Here is a 23,739-nt window from a genome sequence, read left to right as displayed (position 1 = left end):
GCTTGTAATGGCCAATAAATAGGAAAGGCCATTAATGTGTTTTTCCAGGCGCAGCGGTGCATCTGTACGTTCAGTAGTACCTGGTACTGCAGTTCTAAGGACTGCTTGCCAAATTAAAATGACCATAGAGAGAATGGATTTTTTTTTTTGCAGCATATCCCACCTATTTCATCAGGATCCAATAAGAATCTAAGATCTATAAAGATGTCCAAACAATAGGACTGGACAAGTTTTGAATTTCTAACCATTCAGATGTGTTTCCTCAAAGATTAGCAACACCAGAGGCGTCTGGCAGTTTATTAGCCCTGGTTTCCACAAAAGAAAACAACTGTCGCCTGGCCCCCTTACCTATTAAGAAAATGTGTCTGAAAAACCCAATCTTCTCGAGTCAGTGGTGCGACCCCCATCTATCAGACATTTATAGCCTATCCACAAGATACGCCAGAAATTGTACAAGATGGGAAAAGACCTTTTAATTTACTGATTTTCTCCAATACAGCAACCATTCCTATATTTTTCCACTATTGTGATGCTCTTCAATTAGGAGACCTACATGCACAATATCTGAGAGGCCATCAATGTGTTGTCCAGCTCATTAAAAAAATAACCCTCTTGAATGAGGCTTTTAGAGGCTGCTGTTTGGCAGTTGAAATGCATGAAACTTGTCTAGTGACTTTTTCTATGACCTAGGAATACATCTAAATCATTGACATATCTCATTACAGTCTGTGTTGAACTTTTTTTTTTTTTTTTTTTAAATATACTGTAAGAAACGAATTATGTGGATGTATTACTTAGACAATCACCATGGGAGAGAAGAAAACCTGGACCGCAAATCCACTATGCTATACTTCATCTACTGCGGATCAGCAAAATTAATTTTTTTTATAAACATGAGGTTTATCACGATGCAGGGTATGGACCCACTGGCCAAACAGGTAAAGTACAGAGTTCAATAGTTCAGTGAGGATACCTGAGGCAACGTAGACAGTAGCAAGGCAGGCACGTCTGGGACCAGGCGGCGGGAAGACGTCAGTTGAGGCATAGCAAAACAGGCGTAGACCACGGCACTAGAACTGGGTAACACGGAAACAGGATACGGGATACAGGAACAAGGTACACTGGGAAACTGGAAGACACTGGGAGACCATTAGCATGACAAACTTCGGGTAACATCAACGCTCTGGCAAAGAGCAAGAGGGCAGAGCCCTTTTTATAGCCCAGTGCATCCTGGGCTAGATTGCAGACTTCCTGCAATATGCGCGCACTGGCCCTTTAAGACGCACGCTCCCTCCGGAGACAGTCTTGATGTCTGGAAGTGAGTGCCGGTGCCTCACAGGAGGACGACGCTGCACACAGGTAGGATGTCCATGGCCACAGCCGTCGAGGTTTAAGTCAGAACGACGGGCCGTGGCCATAGACGTTACAGTATTCCCCCCTCTTCTCTTCTTGGGACCAGAGCGGGAGAGAAATTTCCTCACAAGGACAGGAGCATCGATGTTCTTCTCTGGCTCCCAAGACCTCTCTTCTGGGCCAAACCCCTCTCCAATCCACTAAATAAAATGTCCTTCCTCCCACCTGCTTGGTGGCCAGAATTTCCTTTACTTCGAAAGTCCCAGATGAACCACTGCGGAACTAGGAGTCCTGGAGTAGCAGCTCAGGACCACGGGCTTCAGCAAGGAGACATGGAAGGAGTTAGGAATCTTGAGGGTAGGGGGGAGCTGCAGCTTGTAGGATACCGGGTTGATCTGTAGCAGGATTTCGAAGGGTCCGAGGAACCTAGGGGCAAATATGCACGATGGCACCCTCAGCCGGATATTCCTAGAAGACAACCAGACTCCTGGAAGGAACTGCGGAGGAGCCCGTCTTCTTGTATCTGCCTTTCTCTTCATGCCGTCCTCCGCCAACAGGATAGAAGATCGGGTCTGTTGCCATATCTGTAGAAAGTCCCTGAAGGTCGAGTCGGCTGCAGGAACCTGGGACATAGTAGAGACAGTAAGCGGTATACGAGGATGTTGGCCGTAGATGATGTAGATGATGATGTTTTACTCCTCAAATTACGTCTGGAAATACGGCTCCAAACCGCCGGCAAACATCTGCCCATTGAAATCAATGGGGTTACGATGTTCTGTGCACACAGGATTTTTTTATACGCGCCGTTGTCAAAAGACGGTGCGTAAAAAGACGCCCGCGTCAAAGAAGTGCATGTCACTTCTTGAGCCGAAATTGGTGCCGTTTTTCATTGACTCCATTGAAAAACCGCTCCAATTACGTCCGTAATTGACGCCGCGAAAAACGCGAGTACATGCAATTACATCTGAAATTCAGGAGCTGTTTTCGCCTGAAAACAGCTCCGTAATTTCAGGCGTATTGGATGCTGCCGTGTGAACGTACCCTAAGAGAACTCTGCCCACGGGAGCAACTGCACCCAATCATCATGCCGCTTGGAAACAAAGTGACGTAGATAGTTCTCCATAATCTGGTTAACCCTCTCGACTTGCCCATTGGACTGGGGATGATGGGCTGAAGAGAAGTCCAATTTTACACCGAGGAGACCGCAGAGTGCTCTCCAAAACTTTGAGGTGAACTGGACCACTCGGTCCGAGACAATATGCAGGGGCAAGCCGTGCAGATGAAAGATGTGTTGGATGAAGAGGTCAGCCAATCGCGTAGCAGACGGCAGGCCGGTCAAGGGGATGAAATGAGCCATCTTGGAAAATTGATCTATCACCACCCAGATCACACTGTAACCTGCAGGAGGAGGAAGATCCGTGACAAAGTCCATAGCGACATGTTGCCAGGGGGCAACGGGCACAGGCAGTGGTTGGAGCAGGCCAGCAGGTCTGGAGTGAGCAACTTTATTTGCTGCGCATACCGTGCATGAGGAGACAAAAGTCTATAACGTCTTTGGGTAGCGTGAGCCACCAGAACTGACAGGTGATTAGATCTTGGGTCTTACGAGCACCTGCATGACCTGCCAGATTAGAACTGTGACCCCAGCGAAGAATTCTTCCTCTGTCTGCCAGACGCACAAAAGTCCTTCCCGGAGGAATGTCTCTAACTAGCAGGGGATTCACAGAGAAGTTGCAGGATGGATCAATAATCTGTGGGGATTCCATAGTGTCCTCCATTTCAAAAGACCTAGACAAGGCGTCGGCCCTCACATTCTTGGCGGGTCGGTAGTGGAGTTCGAACCGGAACCGAGCAAAGAACAACGACCACCTGGCTTGATGAGGATTCAACCTCTGGGCCATCTGTAGGTACGTCAAATTCTTGTAATCCGTGAAGACCAGGATAGGATGAACCGCGCCCTCCAGTAGATGTCTCCACTCCTGCAGAGCCAGCTTGATAGTTGCGCTCTGCGGAAGAAAACAGCTTGGAATACGTAGATTGGAAAACTGCCTTGCTACGTAGACCGTAGCAAGGCAGGCACGTCTGGGACCAGGCGGCAGGAAGACGTCAGGTGAGGCGTAGCAAAACAGGCGTAGACCGCAGCACAACATGGCAACAGCACAGCACGGCACTAGAACTGGGTAACACTGAAACAGGATACGGGATACAGGAACAAGGTACACTGGGAAACTGGGAGACCATTAGCATGACAAACTTCGGGTAACAAACAATGCTCTGGCAAAGAGCAAGAGGGCAGAGCCCTTTTTATAGCCCAGGGCATCATGGGCTAGATTGCAGACTTTCTGTAATATGCCCGCACTGGCCCTTTAAGACCGTGCGGGCGCGCGCACCCTCCGGAGACAGACTCGATGTCCAGAAGTGAGTGCCAGCGCCTGACATGAGGACGACGCTGCACACAGGTAGGATGTCCATGGCCACGGCCGTCGAGGTTTAAGTCGGAACGATGGGCCATGGCCATAGACGTTACAAGGTTCTTAGTTTACATTGTGATCAAACTGTATAAGCCACTTGTCACTTCACGGTGACCGCTTTAAAGTGGGTCCCTACTCTATCAAGTGCGGTATCGCATGGCAACCAGTGCCACTGCAACACAGCACCTGCAGAGGGAGTAGCCTGGTAGACCAACAGCACCCATGCTGCCAGTCTAGGCCACCTTGGCTCTGTGAAACGTCCCCCCACAGACACAGAACTACAGCAATACTGACCACCACTCATTACCACTAAAACGGTTTTACTTAGACAATGTTTTATCTATATCAACTTTCAGGTAGAAACTTGTAATAAAGAATAGAAATAAGCATTTCTAAATTGAAAAAAAAAAAAGCAAAATAGTTTTTGGTAGACTTGTTTGTTACGAGTGTCTAACTGAATACCTGTAAGGTGTGGTGGTGTACCTTTTTCAAAGGAGTGTTTAGTATTTAACACTGGATTTTTTTTTCTTAGGTGCAGTGATTAGATGACCAAGGGCCCTAAAGGAACACTAAATCTAGAAATGAATGATAAAATAAAAAGGGGGGATAAGCTTGCTCACACGGTTTGTCAGACTGCAGGATCATTTGCATGTTCTTGAACTAAACAAACGGTCTTGTAGAAATCCTGCACAGAGCATTTCCTGCTGAACTGTTCTATTTTTGGCTGGCGAACGGTAGAAGGGGTGGAGCTTAGCAATGGGTCAAAATCGGTGTGTCGAGTGGGGAGGCTCCTGCTGCAGCCAGTTGTCTTTATAGCCAGCCACAGGCTTGTGAGTAGAATAATTATTTTTATATTTCTCAGTATTAATTGCAATATGAGACCGGATCAAAGAGAAAGAGATTAAAAGAGGATTTCTGGGATTTTTTTTTTGTGTGTGAAAAGGCTATTTTTCACGATTTTTTTTTTCCCCTTACAAAATGCTTTTACTATTAAAAAAATAAAAAATAAAAATAAAATCAGTTACACGTATTTGGTATTGCCGCATCCATAACGACCCAGACTATAAAGATATTACATTATTCAACCCACACGGTGAACGCTGTAAAAAAATAAATAAAAAACAATTGAAAAATTGCTGTTTTCTGTGAATCCTGCCTTAAAAAATGTGATAAAAAGTGATCAAAAAGTCGTATCACTCCAAAATGGTACCAGTACAAACTACAAGTTGTCCCGCAAAAAAAAAAGCGCCCTCATACAACTGCATCGCCGGAAAAATAAAAAAGTTATTGCTCTTCAAATATGGAGACACAAAAACAAATGATTTTGAAAAAGGCTGTACATAGCCTTTAATGGGGTGGTCCAGTCATAAGAAATGGATGGCCTAGGATAGGTCATCAATTTCTTTTGACTGGACCACCTCTTTAATCCCTAAGAATTTAAGCCTAACTGTCTGTTAACGTTTGGTCTGTGAACATTTTTTTTGTGGGATTGTTGCTACAGGAAGCTTTGTTTTTCAGCAGCTGTTGGTCCCAAGAATAGTGTACAGTGACCCACTCTTAATAAAGCTTACTTTGGTAAGTGGAGCGGTAAATGTACTTCTTCCGTATACCAAGATTCCTGTACTGGTTGCTGGAGTGGGCAACTAGAGAGAAAATCGGCAATGTAGTAATTTACCATGTATTGTCTCTTGTCTGTTATAAAGTATTAATACCACCTGCTTTCTTCCAGGAAAGATAAACAAAATTCCCAGAACTCAAGCCCTGACCCTCCTCCAGTCATCAAGATGTTTAATAGATATATCCTCTTTGACATCGTATCTAGAGGCGCTACATCCGAGCTGGAGGGATTCCTGCCTTTCTTGTTGTCTCAGAAGAAGCGATTGACCGATGAGGAATTTCGAGGTTAGGTGCAGACGTTCAAAACTGTCCTGTGTATCTTTAACTTGGGTTTAAGCATCCAGTATTGTTTAATCTGCAGGAATTTTAAGCTTCCAATGTAAGCAAATTCTAACGTGCACGTGTGGAGTAATGGTAACCCATTCATGTCCAGCGAGGGTGATTTATGATGTACAGTACACGTCATAAAGTGTATTAGAAGCTTCAAAGTTACAATGTACCATATACTGAGTTGCTGAGGGCATTTGTCACGTTCTGGGCGAAGTGGGGTCTCCTTACCCTAGGCAGAAAAGGGCTCTAGTTAAGAGACGTTTGAGTGTGTTCAGACTAGCTTTTGGAAGTTCCATTTCCAGAATGCCATTGCAATGTTCCAGGACATTAATGCAGGTATAGCATACTTGCCAACTTTTGAGAAGGGACATCAGGGAGACTCTGAAAAGCATTGAAAAAAGCGGCTGCATGCAAAAAAAAATCCTTTTTAAAAAAAATATAGGATACGCTCCTAAATCAAGACATTTGAATCACAAATAGTGCTTGTGATCCCCTTCATCACACACTCAAAACTAATACAGAACCTCTAAACAAATACAGAATGCAGAGCAGAACCCCTAAATAAATACAGACCCCTCAAAGCAGTGTTTCCCAAACTATGGGTTGTGAACCCCAGGGAGTCGTGTGACGATCTCCAGGGGTCGCGAGCCACTTACCATTGGCCCCAGGGCCGGACCGCCAGCGGTGGCATGTCCCAGTTTCAACTGTATCTGCGTCTTAGGACGCAGATACAGTTGAATACAATGCTGGAGCAGGAAGCGGACAGGTCCTTGCTTCGACGTTCACTATGTAATGCCGGCTGTGAGTGGCTCGGTGCAGATAGGTGCGATGTAGTGACGTCATTGCGCCTATCTGCACCAAGCTACGCGCGGCACAGACTGTAGGAGCAGAGGGATCTCCTCCACTTGTTGTGGGATCGGGGATAGGTGAGTAATTTTATTAGTTTTTTATTGGGCACTATAGGGGCATTAAACTGGCTATGGGGGGCCGCTATAAGGCAATATACTGTATAGGGGCACTATACAGTTTGGGGCCAGCAATAGGGGCATTAAACTCTATAGTGGCATTATACTGTGGGGCAGGCTATGGGGTCATACTGTGTAGGGGCAGCTATGAGAGCATTTTACTCTGTGGGAGAGGCACTATAGGGACAATATACTGTGTGGGGGCAGCTATAGTGGCATTATACTGTGCGGGGGCAGCTGTAAGGGCATTCTGTGTGGGGCAGCTATAGGGGCATTATAAAGTGTGGGAGCACAGCAGCAGGATACAACCTATTTAAGTGAATAGGACCAGAGCTACAGTACTGCAGCACGGACGCTATACAGTGGTCGGAGCCATCTGCTTCCGGCCCCGTCCTCTGCATAACTTCCGGTGCCCGGCGGCAGCTGGAACAGCTGATTGGTGTGGGGTTTTCGGATCCCCACCGATCATATTACCTATCCACAGGACAAGTCATCAGTATGAGTATGAAAAACTGCCCATGCCCAAAAAAACATACTCGCGTGTCTATACTAGATATACTAATATATACTAGATGTGACAACTATAATGATAACCCATTATTTACATTTCTTGCTACATGCAGAGAACTGTAAAACTGCTAACTAGAGATACGATTTACAAAGTTACTTTTTCATGACTTATCAATTTTGCTTATAAAACATTAGAACCCCTTTAACAGAATACAAGCACATTGTAACTTTTGTCTTTGTATATCTTTTTTTTTTTTTCTTCAGAGCCATCAACAGGGAAGACTTGCTTACCTAAAGCTCTGCTAAATCTACAAGGAGGAAGGAATGACACAATTCCAATCCTGATTGATATTGCTGAAAAAACAGGAAATCTCCGTGAATTTCTCAATTCTCCTTTCCGTGACGTTTATTATAGAGGTATTTACCAAGTTTCATTACATCTCAATGCTCTGCAGTGATTCATTATTCTCTAGTTAATGTAGAATTAATATAAGTAGATGATGTTTTTCTTATTAAAACAAATTATTTAATTAGATCTGTAAAAAGACCTAAAAAGAGTGTCGTGTGTGTGTGTGTGTGTGTGTGTGTGTGTGTGTGTGTGTGTATGTGTGTATATATATATATATATATATATATATATATAAACAACAAAAATTTGAACAGCACATTCCAACTAAATGATATAAAATGTGTATGCAGGTGCAGGAACACCTGTGACTGCAAATATACAGCAGAAAAAGAATGGCGACAGCGCACTGCGACACTAATGCCACCTAAACCACTAAATATAAATAAATATGCACTAAAGCTAAATCTACTTATAATAGGGAGGTTCTTAGTGCACATTTTGATCAAAAAGTGTTTGCCCACCTGCCACAACAAGGCGACCTCTGTAAGGTGGGAACCTACGCTGCACATACACCCAGAACTGGGACTAAGCCTACATATATGCTACACATTGCGACACTAATGCCAGCTAAACCACTAAATATAAATAAAGAGGGTGCCTTGTCGTGGCAGGTGGGCAAACACTTTTTGATCAAAATGTGCACTAAGAACCTCCCTATTATAAGTAGATTTAGCTTTAGTGCATATTTATTTATATTTAGTGGTTTAGGTGGCATTAGTGTCGCAGTGTGCTGTCGCCATTCTTTTTCTGCTATATATATATATATATATATATGCAAAACAAAAGCAGCACCGTTCTGCCAGTATCGGGTGCACAGGTTCTTGTTCAGACACACGACCAGTGTCCCAAATAGCAAGCAAGATCCAAAACACAAGACAGCACTCCAAATTCAGTGAAAAATCGGATCACTTTACTCACCACTTGCGACGTTTCAGCCCTACTCCATGGGGCCTTTCTCAAGCAATACATCTCAGTGAACAGTGCACGTATAAATATATGGTTTACAAAATTACATAATAAAGCAATAAAAAATTCAATATTACATAATTCTCTGATTTCAGAAATAAACAGTGCAGTGAAAAAACACCAACGTGTTGAGCACAATCTTTTTATATACATTGCATACAAATGATTACGAGGGCATATCGCCCATACTGTATAAAAATATAAATATGGTCTAATTGGCTAAGTGCCAATAGATAAAGTGCAGGTGTAAAACATTATAAATATTAAAAGCTTTTTAATCAGGATCGGCGTTAAGTGGATCCCCTCACTTCCTCCATGCTGGTTTGATTTCTCGGCATCTTCCGGGAATGAGTGCGCATGCGTTAGACGTAATGTCACGCATAGGGCTGTTCCTGCCCTCAACTTGAAAACGAGTCATGGCACGCATTAATTCAATGGAACGCATCTCGCGCATGCTCCATTGACTTAATCTTGTTTTAGATGTGCTGTGGAATTAACCCCATATGTCCCTCTCGGGAACAAATAGGAATCGTAAATTATCTTTTTTTCTTTAGAACAAAAAGAGTATGTATAAGCTCCCTCCATTTGTGCCAATATCTGTCACCCTCTTGTAGTTCCTGCAGGACTACAAGTCGCTGTTTCGCTGCTGGCAGACCATACTGCTGACCTAAATAGTCCAGGGTGGGCTGCAATGTAAACAAGTACTGGTAATCGTGTAATATAGTGTCCTATCAGAAAGGTTCCCCACTCAAATAGTTTTTACTAGAAAATCTCTTATTTGTAAAATGACGAACCAGATAGACAGCAGAAAAAAACCATCTGAACATCAGTACCAAACCTTTTATATTCGGTTAGGAGCTAGGAAAGACTAAGTTGGATTGTCTGTTATGTTCTTTCAGGGCAGACTGCTCTTCACATAGCTATTGAAAGACGCTGTAAGCATTATGTGGAGCTGCTGGTGGAGAAGGGAGCTGATGTATATGCTCAGGCCAGAGGGCGCTTTTTCCAGCCGAAGGACGAGGGTGGATATTTCTACTTTGGTAAGTCTTAAGTTGCTCTTTATGACAAATTTGCCCCAAATAGTTGATACTGTGAGGGAAGCAAATCTCAAGTTGTGGAACAATGAGGAAAAATTGAACGCACTGCATCCATACTATAGAGTGGTGTTAGGCGTCATGTAGACGACCGTGCATTTGCGGCTGTATACTATCGAAATTGCAGAGCCGCAATTGCAGTTAGTATAGAACACATTCTATCCTATGGGCGAATGCACACGACCGTGATTTCTACGGTCCATGCATTGCCTGGAGCCCATACCGTAAAAAAAAAATAGGACATGTCATTTTATGGACCACAATTGTGGTCCGGGCTCATTGAAGTCAATGCACATCTTGTGTGTGCACGGTTAGTCCCGTCTGTTCCCTAATCACGGACCGTGCACATGACTACGGTCGTGTTCATGAGACCTTAATGTGTAGTCTATCTCCACAGTAATACTTCTGCATGAAGTCTCATGGCCTACTGGAGAATATCTGACCTATAGATTTTAAATCTAGATCTTTTGGTAAGTAGTAGACAAGGAAAAAACAAATCCAGCAGCACCGGTAAAGTGTGGGTGCAAGCCCTAGGGAACAGACCAAGATCCCAGCTATACAATATTCAAAAAATAGGCAGCACTTTGCAGTATAGTGAAAAAAAGTGGGTACTTTATTGCCCCATGTGCCTAGAGCCTTTCTCAAGCCTTTTGGTAAGTACCTATAAAAAAGTTTTAGAGAATATAATGTATTTTATACACTGCTTTCTTTTTGTTTAGAATACTGGGTTAAATCACATTTAATAAAATAATTTAAGTAGCACATATACAGTCTCTGCGCTCTTTGCTTAGCTGGCCATAAAACCAGTTTACACTATCCAATAAAAGTGCTCATTCCGGAGTGGTAGTACTCATATTTTCTCAGTGTAAATGCAGGAAAAGATAAACTTTAAACCCGTTTTATCTTTATCAATCGGTCTAATGAAAAAATTATCGTCATTGGCGGCATAATCGACATTAATATACCGCCATTGGTGACATTACTTTTCCTTATCTCTAAAAATAGATTTTGCAGCATATTGTGAAACCTCTGCGCTATTTAAGCATTGACCAATCATATCCTCTCCTCATGCTCCACATTCTTAGCACATTGTGGAGTTCTAGGACCCTTTTATACTTAAAAAATTATCATTCCAATTCGCATGTTCCCAAATGATTACGAATAATTGTACAGTTGAAAGGCACAAAATTCTAAAAATTGATCGATCATACACTATAGGTATCAAAATCCTTTATCATGTAAATAGTCATTGTCCTATAGAGTTAAATGGATGTAAAATGTAAGAGTGTCCTCATAATGTTGAACACTCCTGATTTCCGGAAGCAGAGCGGGTGGGTTCAGAGGAGCGGTTCCTGTGTTTTTGAGAACACTATCCGCATGTATTGTACTGTAAAGTCCGCCAGTTTTTGCCATTATCACATGAGATGCAGTATCTGCATAAATGGCGCACCTTTGTTTATTAGTTTCATGTGTTTGTCACTGTGATATAAACACAGGTTCTAAATATGTGTGATAATAGATAATGTTGTGACAACAACTGAATCCTAAATACACCTTCAACATCATGACTATGGAAAGATGTAACTTGGCAATTAATACCTTACAATATTTAAAGGACCATTAAACCACCGGTATAAAGATTATGAGTGTGCAGCTTATAAAGAGGGCTTCTAATATCATTTACACGTGTCTAAATATTTCTGGAGGTTCTTGGAACTGGAGATCTGTGAGATAAAGTAGGGATCATGGAGACAGACATTTTGGGAACTCCTGTCTGGAATCTTAGTGAAGAACACTAGAATCGTCCTTTCAAGAATTGTTGGTTTGGGGGAAGACATATCTTCTGACTACCAGGCCAGTTGTCCAACCCATTGCAAGGGATGGAGCTTGCACGGACGGAATACTATTGCCCAGCGAAAGGACAGTAGTTCTAAAACACAAGGGAAAAATTATCTGCTCCAATCCTGATATGGCAATGTCAATTCATAGAGGGTAAAATTGATTCTGAACTTCACAAAACAAAAAAAATTTCCCACATTAACATTGAATTTGTATTGTGGCTCTTACAAGGGTCCGTAATAACTACAACAATTTAGTTACAAAAAAATAAGTCAGAAAAGACCTTTGGGGAAATGTATTATTTTCTTATATTTTTTACACCCTATTGTTTCCCACTGTAATTGGTGCAGTAAAACCCTAGTGAGCGGGAAATCAGACATGTGGCTTCAGTCTTCGCTTCTGGGTCTGTGTCTGTCTCGAACAGCTTTGCATCCGACATAAGGCTGCCGGTTTGCTCGGGCAGCCATCTTAACCCCTTAAGGGCCAAGCCAATATTGTTTTTGCTTCCCAATAGTTTGACAGCAATAATTTTTTTATTCATATGACTATTTAGCTGTATGGGACCTTGTTTTTTGAGGGACAAGCTGTAGTTTAAAAGAAGCTGTAAATTGTAAATGATGCTAAGTTGTAGAAACACATTATGCACAGGCTTATGTTTAGTTAAGGTTTACAATGCATGGGCTCATGAGGACATAACAAAGACAGACCTCTCACTTTTTTAATACCACAATCTACATGGATTGAGATGCTTTAGGGGCTGGGATGGGATTTTTTTTCCTGATTTTGACCGTGAGTACAACTTTGTACCCAAACGATCACCCCGACATACGTGTACGTCAAATTCCCAGAAAGGGTTAAACCCATGCAATGGCATAGGTTTAAGGACTAGTCCGCCATACATTGACTGCAGGTGGTCCTTAAAAAAAGGAAGAAAAAAAGACCATAATTGGAAACACAACTTTCCATCCATCACTGCACCCCCACATGATTGTCTGTCAAGCTTTGGGCGACTTTTATGTATATTGTAGTTCATCCTGCTTCTGATCAGACATCATCTTGAATTTTAGATATCACCCTGCTTTTTCTTTCACTGCTATGCTATTAATCTCATGATGCCTCCGCACAGCATTACATGAGCGGCTTCCTCAGGAGTAACCAGTGCTGTAGTGTGGGCTTTAGACAGAACCAAATAAGTAAACCCCTCCCCCTTTCCGGTTTTTATGACACTTTCTGAACAACTGTAAGGGGGGATTCACTTGAGCGTGTATTCGGTCCGTGCGGGCCGCGTGGTTTTCACGCGGCACGCATGGACCAATACAAGTCTATGGGGCAGTACAGACAGTCCGTGCTTTTTGCGCAGCGTTTGTCTGCTGCGCAAAAAGCGCGACAGGTTCAATAACTCTGCGTATTTCGAGCATCATGCACCCATTGAAATCAATGGGTGCGTGAAAACCACGCAGGTTGCACGGAAGCTCTTCCGTGCGAACCGACTGAAACAGCGCACCAGCTGTCAAAAGGATGAATGAAAACAGAAAAGCACCACGTGCTTTTCTGTTTCCGAACATCCAAACGGAGTGTCTTTGCGATGAGCGAAGCCGGACAAGCGAACCGAACTTCACCGGGTTCGGCCGAACTAGTTTTTGCCGAACCCGGCAAAAAAATTATCGGTACGCGACGTCAGGAGATAGTCACTGTCCATGGTGCTGAAAGAGTTAAACTGTTTCAGCACCATGGACAGTGACTTCCGATCCCAATATACATGAACCTGTAGAAAAAAAAACGAAGTTCTGACTTACCGATAACTCCCGGCGTCTTCCTCCAGTCTGACCTCCCGGGATGACAATTCAGTCCAAGTGACAGCTCCAGCCAATCACAGGCCAAGCACAGGCTGCAGCGGTCACATGGACTGGCGCCTCATCCAGGGAGGTGGGGCCCGATGTCGAGAGGCGCGTCACCAAGGACGCGTCACCAAGGACGCGTCACCAAGGCAACGGCCGGGAAGTTCTCGGTAAGTACGAACTTTTTCTTTTTTTTCCACAGGTTTTTCGATATTGTGTTCGGCATTCACTGTCGAGGGTGCTGAAAGAGTTAGCTCTTTCAGCACCTTGGACAGTGATGGCCGTCGACTAGCCTCATCTCTATGATGGCGGCTGCGCGAAAATCACGCAGCCGCGCATCAGACACGGATGACACACGCAGCTGTCAAATGGTTTTTGCGCGCGCAAAACGCAGCGTTGTTTGCGCGCGCAAAAACGCAACGTCCGTCTGTATCTGCCCTAACCCTGTAAGTTAACCGCCAAGTCGTAGCTGTCCTCCTCACTATGTCATGCTTTTCCTCAGATGTTCTTAATCTCTGTTCATCAATTTTATGTGTCAGGCATCTAGCTCCCCATTCCATTAAGAAGTCCCAATTCTCTATCTACACTATCTTGCCCTCCCCCGGTCTCCAATCTCCTAGCCATCTTCTCCGCAAGCAAAGGTGCACACTTTAGATAAAGACACACTCGCAAGCCCCACACTCACTTTTTTTTAGTTTGCTTTTAAAAAAATGTTTTTTACCGCTCAGCTGTAGTAGATGCTGCAAGTGACTCCTCAGGTTGCAAAGCACCAAGATGAGGAAAATTATCGGGGCCTCAGACACTGTATCCCTGCACATGGATGAACACTGCAGGAGTAGAAGTTGAGCCAGATAGACTGGTGTCCTTTTTCAACCTTCCTATGTTAACATTTCTTCCCTAGTTTGTACATAATACAATATCTGTGTATGGGATCGAGCAGCTATTCCTGGTGCTTATTTTTATGAGACGCCATGTTGCAGTACACTAATCTTCTTATGTTTTATGTTGGTCAGCCATTCCACTGTCTGCACAGAACTGTTTTTCTAGTCTTTCCTGGTCAGGAAGTGAGCGCACCGAATGTAAACTCCGAGCGAGCCAGCACGTCCTGCAGTAAAGGGAGTTCCCTCAGTGTGAACAGGCTGACTATATATATTCCCTGATGACAACATTGCCAGAGGACAGAGGCTTGTTGTGAGAGTACCAAAGGGGCCTTTCATTCATCTTCACCAGGCAAATGACACTTTAATTGGCATAATCTCACCCTAAACCAGGGAGAGGCTGGAAAGCATAGAATCTATGACCTGAAATGATGAAAAGCTGCAAGGTGTAATCCCAAACCTCCCATGTCACATGTCTGCTTAGAGAAATGGTAGCCCTATTATTAATAAAATATATATTTTTGTTTCTTTGACCCTGCTGACAATGCGACAATGAATGCCAAGCTCTTGATGTCTTTTCAAACCGTAAACTGAAGTTACTGCCTGCTGAATGGGTGAACATGCATTGCATGTTAATGCCACTGGCATTCTGCCGAGCCCATCGAGATATCCTGCCGTATTCTACTTTTGTCAACTGCCCATGAAAAATCAATTCGTTTTAGCTGGATTGCAGGTATAGAATAAAAAAGGAGGGCATAAAAAATGTAGAACAAGTTTTGCCTATTAATATTTTATACTTGCCCTCATCATAAATGCTATACTTTTTTTTTTTTTTTCTATAATTCTTAGTATTGAACTATGTGGACAGTATAATTGTTTATATTACATAGGGTAGCTAAATTGTGGTGCGTTTTGAGGCTCTGGGGAACTTAGTAAACCTCAATAAATACTACACCCACATTTTTTAATTTTTTTTCTATTGTTAATTTCTGAATATTTTATTTGAAGACAAAATATAATTTTCCATTTCTCTGTTATTCTTTCCCTTTTTCGCTAAGCTCTTTGTAGAAATCAATCCACTGCAGTCAGTTCTGAAGCAATAATTGCCCATGACTCTGTATTTTCCACAGCCACTTAAGCTATTTATAGTATCCAGGTGAAAATCTTTCATTCTCCTGTCTTCCCGTAAGTAAATTAATAATTTGTGTTGGAACATATTTGGTTGTTGAGAATACTGGATCGAAGAAACACATACGTATTTGGGCACTCTGACAGTTGAGCAGATTTTGACACTCATTACCTAAAAGGTAATGTTCTTTCCTGGAAAGTACAAAAAAATACATACACTTTAAAGCCATTTTCCTCTATTCTGCAGTTGCCTTGCCACAATAATATGTTAAATAAGGAGCTGAAAGCAGGGCCAGACTGGGATTGAACTTCAGCCCTGGTCTGTAAAAGCACACAGGCCCACTAGCTGTGTGGTGAATGTAAACTATGTTTGTGTGCTCATGGGTTATGGCTATGGGGTATAAATCACATTTACAGAATACAAACTGCTGTAAACTACACTCTATCATCTGTGACAGCATGTAAAATTTCCACTGCTCTCGACGAAGGCAGGGCTCTTTTGTAATAAAGATCACCATGGTTTCTATTGCATGCAGTCAAGAACAATCAATCACATGCTGACCCTCACACCCGTTTCCCTAGATGGTTGTATCTATTACAAATATGGCCTCATCTGCCATCCGGAACAATCAAAATGTAATATTCTAAAACGCATGCTAGGCCCTAGTCAGGCTCTCAATGCATTCCTATGGGAGCCAGAACGAGGCTCCCATAGGAATGCATTGAAAGCCTCAGTTTCGGTTTACTGAAAAGCACAGTGATTCCAGTCCGGCAGTGGCGTAGCTATAGGGGTCGCAATTGCGACCGGGCCCCAAAGCCAGGGGGGCTCGCGGCCCCCCCCACCACATCAATAAAAAGTTACTATAGTAACTCGAGCTGCGGGCCCCTGTTACTATAGTAACTGACAGTACTTACCTTCCTGGTTCCGGAGCGCAGCGGAGGTCCTGACGTAACAGCACTGTGCACAGCGCATTACATCACAATTCTATGCGCCGCGCACATCGTGATCCTGGATAGAGTCAGGACAGAACTTCCGAAGAGGAGGGTAAGATTAATATCCCTGTCTGTTGGCGGGGTCCGACTCCCGGGAGCCGGCCAATCAGCTGTTTTGAAAGGGCCGCATCACTCGTACGAGAGCTGCTTCCCCTTCATTCCGGTCACTTGCTCACACTGTGAATCCGTGTCGGCGATTCACAGTGTGAGCGAGTAAGGGAAATGAAGGGGAAGCAGCTCTCGTACGAGTGCTGCGGCCCCTTCAAAACAGCTGATTGGTGGGTCATCAATGTTTAGGGACTGGACAACCCCTTTAAGCCTACGATGTAGCAGGCTTAGAGGGCCCATGAGACAGGATCACAGATTGTGTGATTCTGTCTGCTGGGCCCTGTTTCTAAGACAATCACATGGTAGGCTTAGATACATGGCCCATGTGTGATCCTGTCTGATGAGCCCTGTATTTAAGCCTACCACACGGTAGGTTTAGATACAGGGCTCCAGCACACAGTAATCTTATACTGTATAAGATTACTGTCTGCTGGACCCTGTATCTAAGCCTACCTTGTGGTAGGCTTAGATACAGGGTCCCACAGACCATATCACACATGGGCCCTGTATCTAAGCCTAACACGTTACTAATTGTTTTTTGTGTGTTTTCTTACAGGTTCGGTCGTTCGACTACGTCGGATTCCAGGACTACATCGATGACTGCTTTTTTTTATTATCAATAAAATGGTTAATGAGGGTTGTGTGTTTTTTTTTTTATTTCAATAAAATATTTTTTCTATGGCTTTGTGTTTTTTTTTTTTAAACTATATTACTACTGCCTTAGTAATGGCCGTCGGCTGATTGACCGCGTCTTTTGCTGAGGTGGGGCTTAGTTTTAGCCGGTGCAGAGGCTAACACTAACCCCCTTTATTACCCCGGTACCCACCACCACCAGGGGTGCTGGGAAGAGCCGGGTACGATCCAGTACTTGATGGTAGGGCAATGGGGCGGCCGCAGGCTGGTATCATCAGGCTGGGAAAGGCCTGGAACAGTGGCCCTTCCCACCCTGGTAATGCTAGGCTGCTGCTGCTTTATTGTATCTGTCTGGTTATGAAAAATGCGGGGGACCCCAACGTCCTTTTAAAAAAAAATAAAAAAAATAATTGGAAAGAACGATGTGGAGTCCCCCCCAATTTTCATAACCAGCCAGATACAACACAGCAGCAGGCAGCATTACCAGGGTGGGAAGGGCCACTGGTTTTGGCCTTCCCCAGCCTTCTAATACCAGCCTGCGGCCACCCTGGTGCCTGACCGTCACAACAGATGGTCGGGTACTGGTTCATACCTGGCTCTTCCCAGTACTCCTGGTAGCGGTGGGTACCGGGTTAATAATGGGGGTTAGTGTTAGCCTCTGCACCTGCTAACATTAAGCCCCGCCTTAGTAATGGAGGTTGTCAATCAGCCAGCGGCCATTACTAAGGCGGTAATAATAAAGTTTAAAAAAAATACAAGCACATAGAAAAAATATTTTATTGAAATAAAAAAACACAACCCCCATTAACCATTTTATTGAGCATAAAAAAAAAAAAAAACGCTGTCATTGAAGTAGTCCTCAAATCCGAAGTAGTCCAACAACCGAACTTGTAAAAAAACACAAACACACAAAAATAATTAGTAACACATAAAGAAGCAAAATTATTATTCTTACCTTTTCTGGGTCCAGCGCTGGAGCCGCAATGTCAGCGAGCTGAGCCCTGTATCTAATCCCATCATGTGTGATACGGTCTTAGAATGTATCTAATCCTATCCATAGTTTATAGGGTCGTAGTGCTATAGATATGCTATGCTGTCACACACACACACACACACACACACGCACACGCACACACGAGATGAAGCTGAAAGCTGCGGACCTTCGGCCATGAGAAGTTTCCGGGGGGGGGGGGGGGGCAATAAAAACTTTTGCATCGGGGCCCATGAGCCTTTAGCTACGCCCCTGCAGACAGGTCAGAGTGAAGATCATGTGGGCGGCGCTGGACCCGAAAACTGCATTTGGCGGGATCGGTAAGTATTTCTGCACACAGCACCCCACTGAAACACAAATGTACAAATGAAGGGGGTAATAAAAGAAAGAAGCGCTCTATTTTTTTAAGTAAATTTAGATGGATTTAACCCATATACATTTGTGTACATGTAATTTGACTTTCACAGTTTTTCAAAGTTTTTTTTATCTGACCAATGAAAATGTTTTTCTTTTTCTTGAGCCTTTTATCGTAAATCCAATGGTAGTTGTATTAACCCCTTCGCGCTCAGGTCAGTAATAGTACGTCCTGCTAAGTAGAACGTTCGCGCTCAGGTCAGTACTATTACTGACCTGAGTAAACACGGCGCCATTTAATCCCGGCGCGTGTTTGAGCTGTGATAACTGCTGTTTCCGACAGCAGGCTATCACAGCTTAGTGTGCAGGGACCGATCGCGGTGGTCCCCGCCGATTAACCCCTTAGAAGCCGCGTTCAATAGCGATCGCGGCTTCTTAGGGGTTAAGCTGCCATCGCCGGCCTGCTACACGATAGCGGGCCGTGATGGCTACTATGGCAACCAGAATCCTAACAATGGACTCTGGCTACGCCATCGACGGAAGCCTAGTGGGTCCCGACAAAATCAGGACCCACTATGCTTGCTGTCAGCGAACAGCTGACAGCTCTAATACACTGCACTACGCATGTAGTGCAGTGTATTAGAATAGCGATCAGAGCCTCCTGCCCTCATGTCCCCTAGTGGGACAAAGTAAAAAAAGTGTAAAAAAGTAAAAAAAAGTTGTGTAAAAATAAGAAAATAAAAGATTTAAAAGTAATAAAAGAAAAAGTCCCCCTTTTTCCCTTATCAGTCATTTATTATTAATAAAAATATATAAATAAACAAATGAACTATACATAACTGGTATCGCCGCGTCCGTAACGGCCTGAACTACAAAATTATTTCATTATTTATCCCGCGCGGTGAACGCCGTAAGAGAAAATAATAATAAACCGTACCAGAATCACAATTGTTTGGTCACTTCACCTCCCAAAAAATGGAATAAAAAGAGATCAAAAAGTCGCATGTACCGAAAAATGGTAATGATGGAAACTACAGTTCGTTACGCAAAAAATAAGTCCTCGCACGACTTTCCTGATGGAAAAATAAAACCGTTATGGCTCTTAGAATAAGGTAACACAAAAAATAAATTATATTTTACAAAATGTATTTTATTGTGCAAACGCCATAAGACATAAAAAAAACTATAAACATCTGGTATCGCCGTAATCGTATCGCCCCGCAGAATAAAGTGAATGTGTCATTTATAGCGCACGGTGAACGCTGTAAAAAAAAATTGAATAAAAACAATAGTAAAATTGCTGTTTTTTTAGTCTCCACACCACCTAAAATTAGAATAAAAACGGATCAAAAAGTCGCATGCACCCCAAGAAAACTACAATGGATTCCTCAAGGTCTCTAGTTTCCAAAAAGGGGTCACTTTTGGGGGGTTTCCACTGTTTTAGCACCACAAGACCTCTTCAAACCGGACATGGTGCCTAATAAATTAAATTAAATTAATTAAATGTCACCTCTACTTTGTTCTAAATTCCTGTGAAACGCCTAAAGGGTTAATAAACTTTTTAAATGCTGTTGTGGATACTTTGAGGGGTCTAGTTTCTGAAATGGGGTGTTTGATAAGGGTGTCTAATATATGGGCCCCTCAAAGCAACTTCAGAACTGAGCTGGAAACTAAAAAATAAAATAAAAATGAGGCAATACTTCGCTTCTTACATTATACTGATAATGAGCCGTGCCCACCCCGAGATGACCCCAGTTTTGACCGTTTGTATAAACGGAGACCCCTATTAGACCATTTCAGTGCCCGGTTTTCCCAGCATTCACCCCCGAGAAGTGTGTTTCTATAGATGAATCCCTGGTACATTTGAAAGGGAGGGTTCAATTCCGCGAGTACCTGCCGGGTAAGAGGGCAAGGTATGGCGTGAAGATGTATAAGCTGTGTGAGAGGGCATCAGGGTATACCTACAGGTTTAGGATATATGAAGGGAAGGACACCAGTTCTCAGCCCCCAGAATGCCCCCCCTTACTGGGAGTTAATACAAAAATTGTGTGGGATTTGGTGCACCAACTGCTGGACCAGGGTTACCACCTCTACCTGGATAATTTTTATACCAGCGTCCCACTCTTCAACTGCCTCGCTTCCAGAAGTCCTGCGGCATGCGGCACTGCTAGAAGAAACCTGAGAGGCCTCCCTACGACTCTGCTTGGGCAAACACTCAGAAGGGGTGAGAGCAGGGCACAATCTAGCAGCAACATATTGTGTGTCAAGTACAAGACCAGGGAGATGCCACACCAGTACCCATGTACCTGTACGAGGTACCAGTACAGGGACCCCCAAACTAGACTGCATCCTGGACTACAATAGGTACATGGGAGGGGTGGACTTGTCAGATCAGATCCTGAAGCCTAACAGTACTTCTGGAAGCGGGGCCACAGGCATCGTACCAGGGCAACACTTTTTAGGAGAAGTTCCCCAAACTGGCAAGAAGGGAAAAAGTCAAAAGAGGTGCAGAGTCTGCTATAAGAGGGGGATAAGGGAGGACACAATATATCAATGTGACACGTGTCCCGAAAAACCAGAGCTCTGTATGAAAGAGTGTTTTCAAATTTATCATCCATCCCTTTATTTTTAATTTACCCCAGTTTTACTCGCTCTGATCCACTTCGCACAGCTTACCCCTCCTCATCTTTCCCCTCTGAGCCCTGCCGTGTGCCCAGGCAGCTGATAACAGCCACATGTAGGGTATTGCCGTACCCGGGAGAGCCAACATTACAGTTTATGAGGTGTATATCTCCGGTGGCGCATGCTGGGCACAATATATCGGACACTGAATTGGCATATATGTATAGAAAATTGCAAATTTCACTCTGCACCAACTGCTGCACATTATCTTTTACACAATACCTGTGGAGTCAAAATGCTCACTACACCTCTAGATGAATTCCTTAAGGGGTGTCGTTTTTAAAACGGGGTCACTTCTCGGGGGTTTCAACTGTACTGATACCTCAGGGGCTTCTGCACACACGACTTAGCACCAGAAAATTCCCAGTAGGCCACATGGTGGTCCTTTCCTTCTGAGCCCTCCCATGGGCCCAAACGGCAGTTTATCACCACAAATAGGGTATTGCCGCACTCAGGACAAATTGGGCAACAAAATGCGGTATTTTATTCCTTGTGAAAATAAGAAATTTTGAGCCAAAACTACCTCTTATTTGAAAAAATTACATTTTTTTGAATTCACAGCCCAATTCAAATAAATTCTGTGAAAAAACTGTGGAGTCTAAATGGTCACAACACCCATAAATGAATTCCTTGAGGGGTGTAGTTTCCAAAATGGGGTCACTTTTGGTGGGTTTCCATTGCTTTGATACCTCTGAGGCTCTACAAATGCGACATGGCACCCGAAAACCAATCCAGCAAAATCTGGGCTCCAAAGAACACATAGCGCTCCTTTCCTTCTGAGGCCTCCCATGGGCCCAAACGGCAGTTTATCACCACAAATGGGGTATTGCCGCACTCAGGACAAATTGGGCAACAAAATGGGGCATTTTGTTCCCTGTGAAAATAAGAAATTCTGATCAAAAATGACATCTTATTGGAAAAATTGTCATTCTTTTAATTTCACAGCCCAATTCAAATACGCGCTGTGAAAAAACTACGGGGTCAAAATGGTAACAATAACCATAAATTAATTCCTTGAGGGGTGCAGTTTCCAAAATGGGGTCAGTTTTGGGGGATTCCTACTGTTTTGGCACCTCAACACCTCTCCAAACCTGGCATGCTGCCTAAAATATATGCTAATAAAAAAGCACCACCAAAATGCACTAGGTGCTTCTTTGCTTCTGGGGCTTGTGTTTTAGTCCACGAGCGCACTAGAGCCACATGTGGGACATTTCTAAAAACTGAAGAATCTGGACAATACATATTTAGTAGTGTTTCTCTGGTAAAACCTTCTTTGTTACAGAAAAAAAATAGAATAAAATTGAAATTCAGAAATAAAAACGAAATTTGCAAATTTCACCTCCACTTTGCTTTAATTCCTGTGAAATGCCTGAAGGGTTAAAAAACTTTCTAAATGCTGTTTTGAATACTTTGAGGGGTCTAGTTTTTAAAATGGGGTGCTTTTATGGGGGTTTCTAGTACATAGGCCCCTCAAAGCCACTTCAGAACTGAACAGGTACCTTAAAAAAAAGGCTTTTGAAATTTTCTTAAAAATATGAGAAATTGCTGTTTATGTTCTAAGCCTTGTAAAGTCCAAGAAAAATAAAATAATGTTCAAAAACGCTGCCAATGTAAAGTAGACATATGGGAAATGTGAACTAGTAACTATTTTGGGTGGTATAACCGTATGTTTTTCAAGCAGATGCATTTAAATTCTGAAAAATGCTATTTTTTCTAAATTTTCTCTAAATTTTGCAATTTTTCTCAAATAAAGACTGAATATATCGACCAAATTTTACCACGAACATGAAGCCCAAAGTGTCACGAGAAAACAATCTCGGAATCGCTTGGATAGGTTTAAGCATTCCGACGTTATTACCACATAAAGTGAAATATGTCAGATTTGAAAAATGGGCTCTGAGCCTTAAAGGCATGGTGTTGCCAGAAAAACATGTTTTTTTTTTTTTTAATTAAACATTTAGTGTGTGGGTGATTAAACATTGTTCAAATTTTTTTTATTTTTTTCACGAGTCAGGAAATATTATAAATTATTTCTAATTTATAATACTACCCATTTTTGGTCACTAGATGGAGCTATTTCCCAAAATTGCAGCATTGCAAAATTGGGTTAAAAGCCCTCGCTCTAGTGAGCTCTCAGCATCCCCCCCCTCCTTTATCCTGGCTAGTGCCGGGATAAACGAGGGGTTTGAACGGTGTAACCTCCTACACTGTGTGTCGCCATTTTTTGAGCTAACACACAGCGTAGTAGGTTTACATACAGTAGTAAACACACACAAACACGAACATACATTGAAATCTCTTACCTGCTCCTGCCGCCGCGGCTCCCTCCGGCCCGTCCGCTCCGTTTGCTGCCGCTGGTCCAAGTGCACAAATCCGGAAGCCGCGACCGGAAGTAGTAATATTACTGTCCGGCCGCGACTTCCGGTCCACAGGAAAATGGCGCCGGACGGCGCCAATTTCGAATTGGACTGTGTGGGAGCGGCGCATGCGCAGTTCCCACACAGACGCCGTACACTGAAGTCAATGGGACGGGAGCCGTTCGCAGTCCCTATGGGACTGTGGCTGCCGTATTCCATGTCT

The 23,739-nt window shown here is 43.3% G+C and overlaps 1 protein-coding gene across 1 annotated transcript in view; it reads left to right on the top strand.

Moving 5' to 3' along the window:
- The window catches only part of TRPV4 (transient receptor potential cation channel subfamily V member 4), a 72,936-nt gene that overhangs the window by 5,254 nt on the left and 43,943 nt on the right, over positions 1-23,739 (top strand). The window contains exons 2-4 of the mRNA XM_075853682.1: positions 5,554-5,726; positions 7,511-7,663; positions 9,521-9,661. Coding sequence (XP_075709797.1) covers positions 5,554-5,726; positions 7,511-7,663; positions 9,521-9,661 — 467 coding nt within the window. The remainder of the gene's footprint in view (positions 1-5,553; positions 5,727-7,510; positions 7,664-9,520; positions 9,662-23,739) is intronic.

The sequence above is a fragment of the Rhinoderma darwinii genome, chromosome 1 (genome assembly GCF_050947455.1).
Source record: "Rhinoderma darwinii isolate aRhiDar2 chromosome 1, aRhiDar2.hap1, whole genome shotgun sequence".
Lineage (NCBI taxonomy): Eukaryota > Metazoa > Chordata > Amphibia > Anura > Rhinodermatidae > Rhinoderma > Rhinoderma darwinii.
The sequence above is the reverse complement of the archived record's forward strand: the minus strand, read 5'-3'. Positions and strand labels throughout refer to the sequence as shown.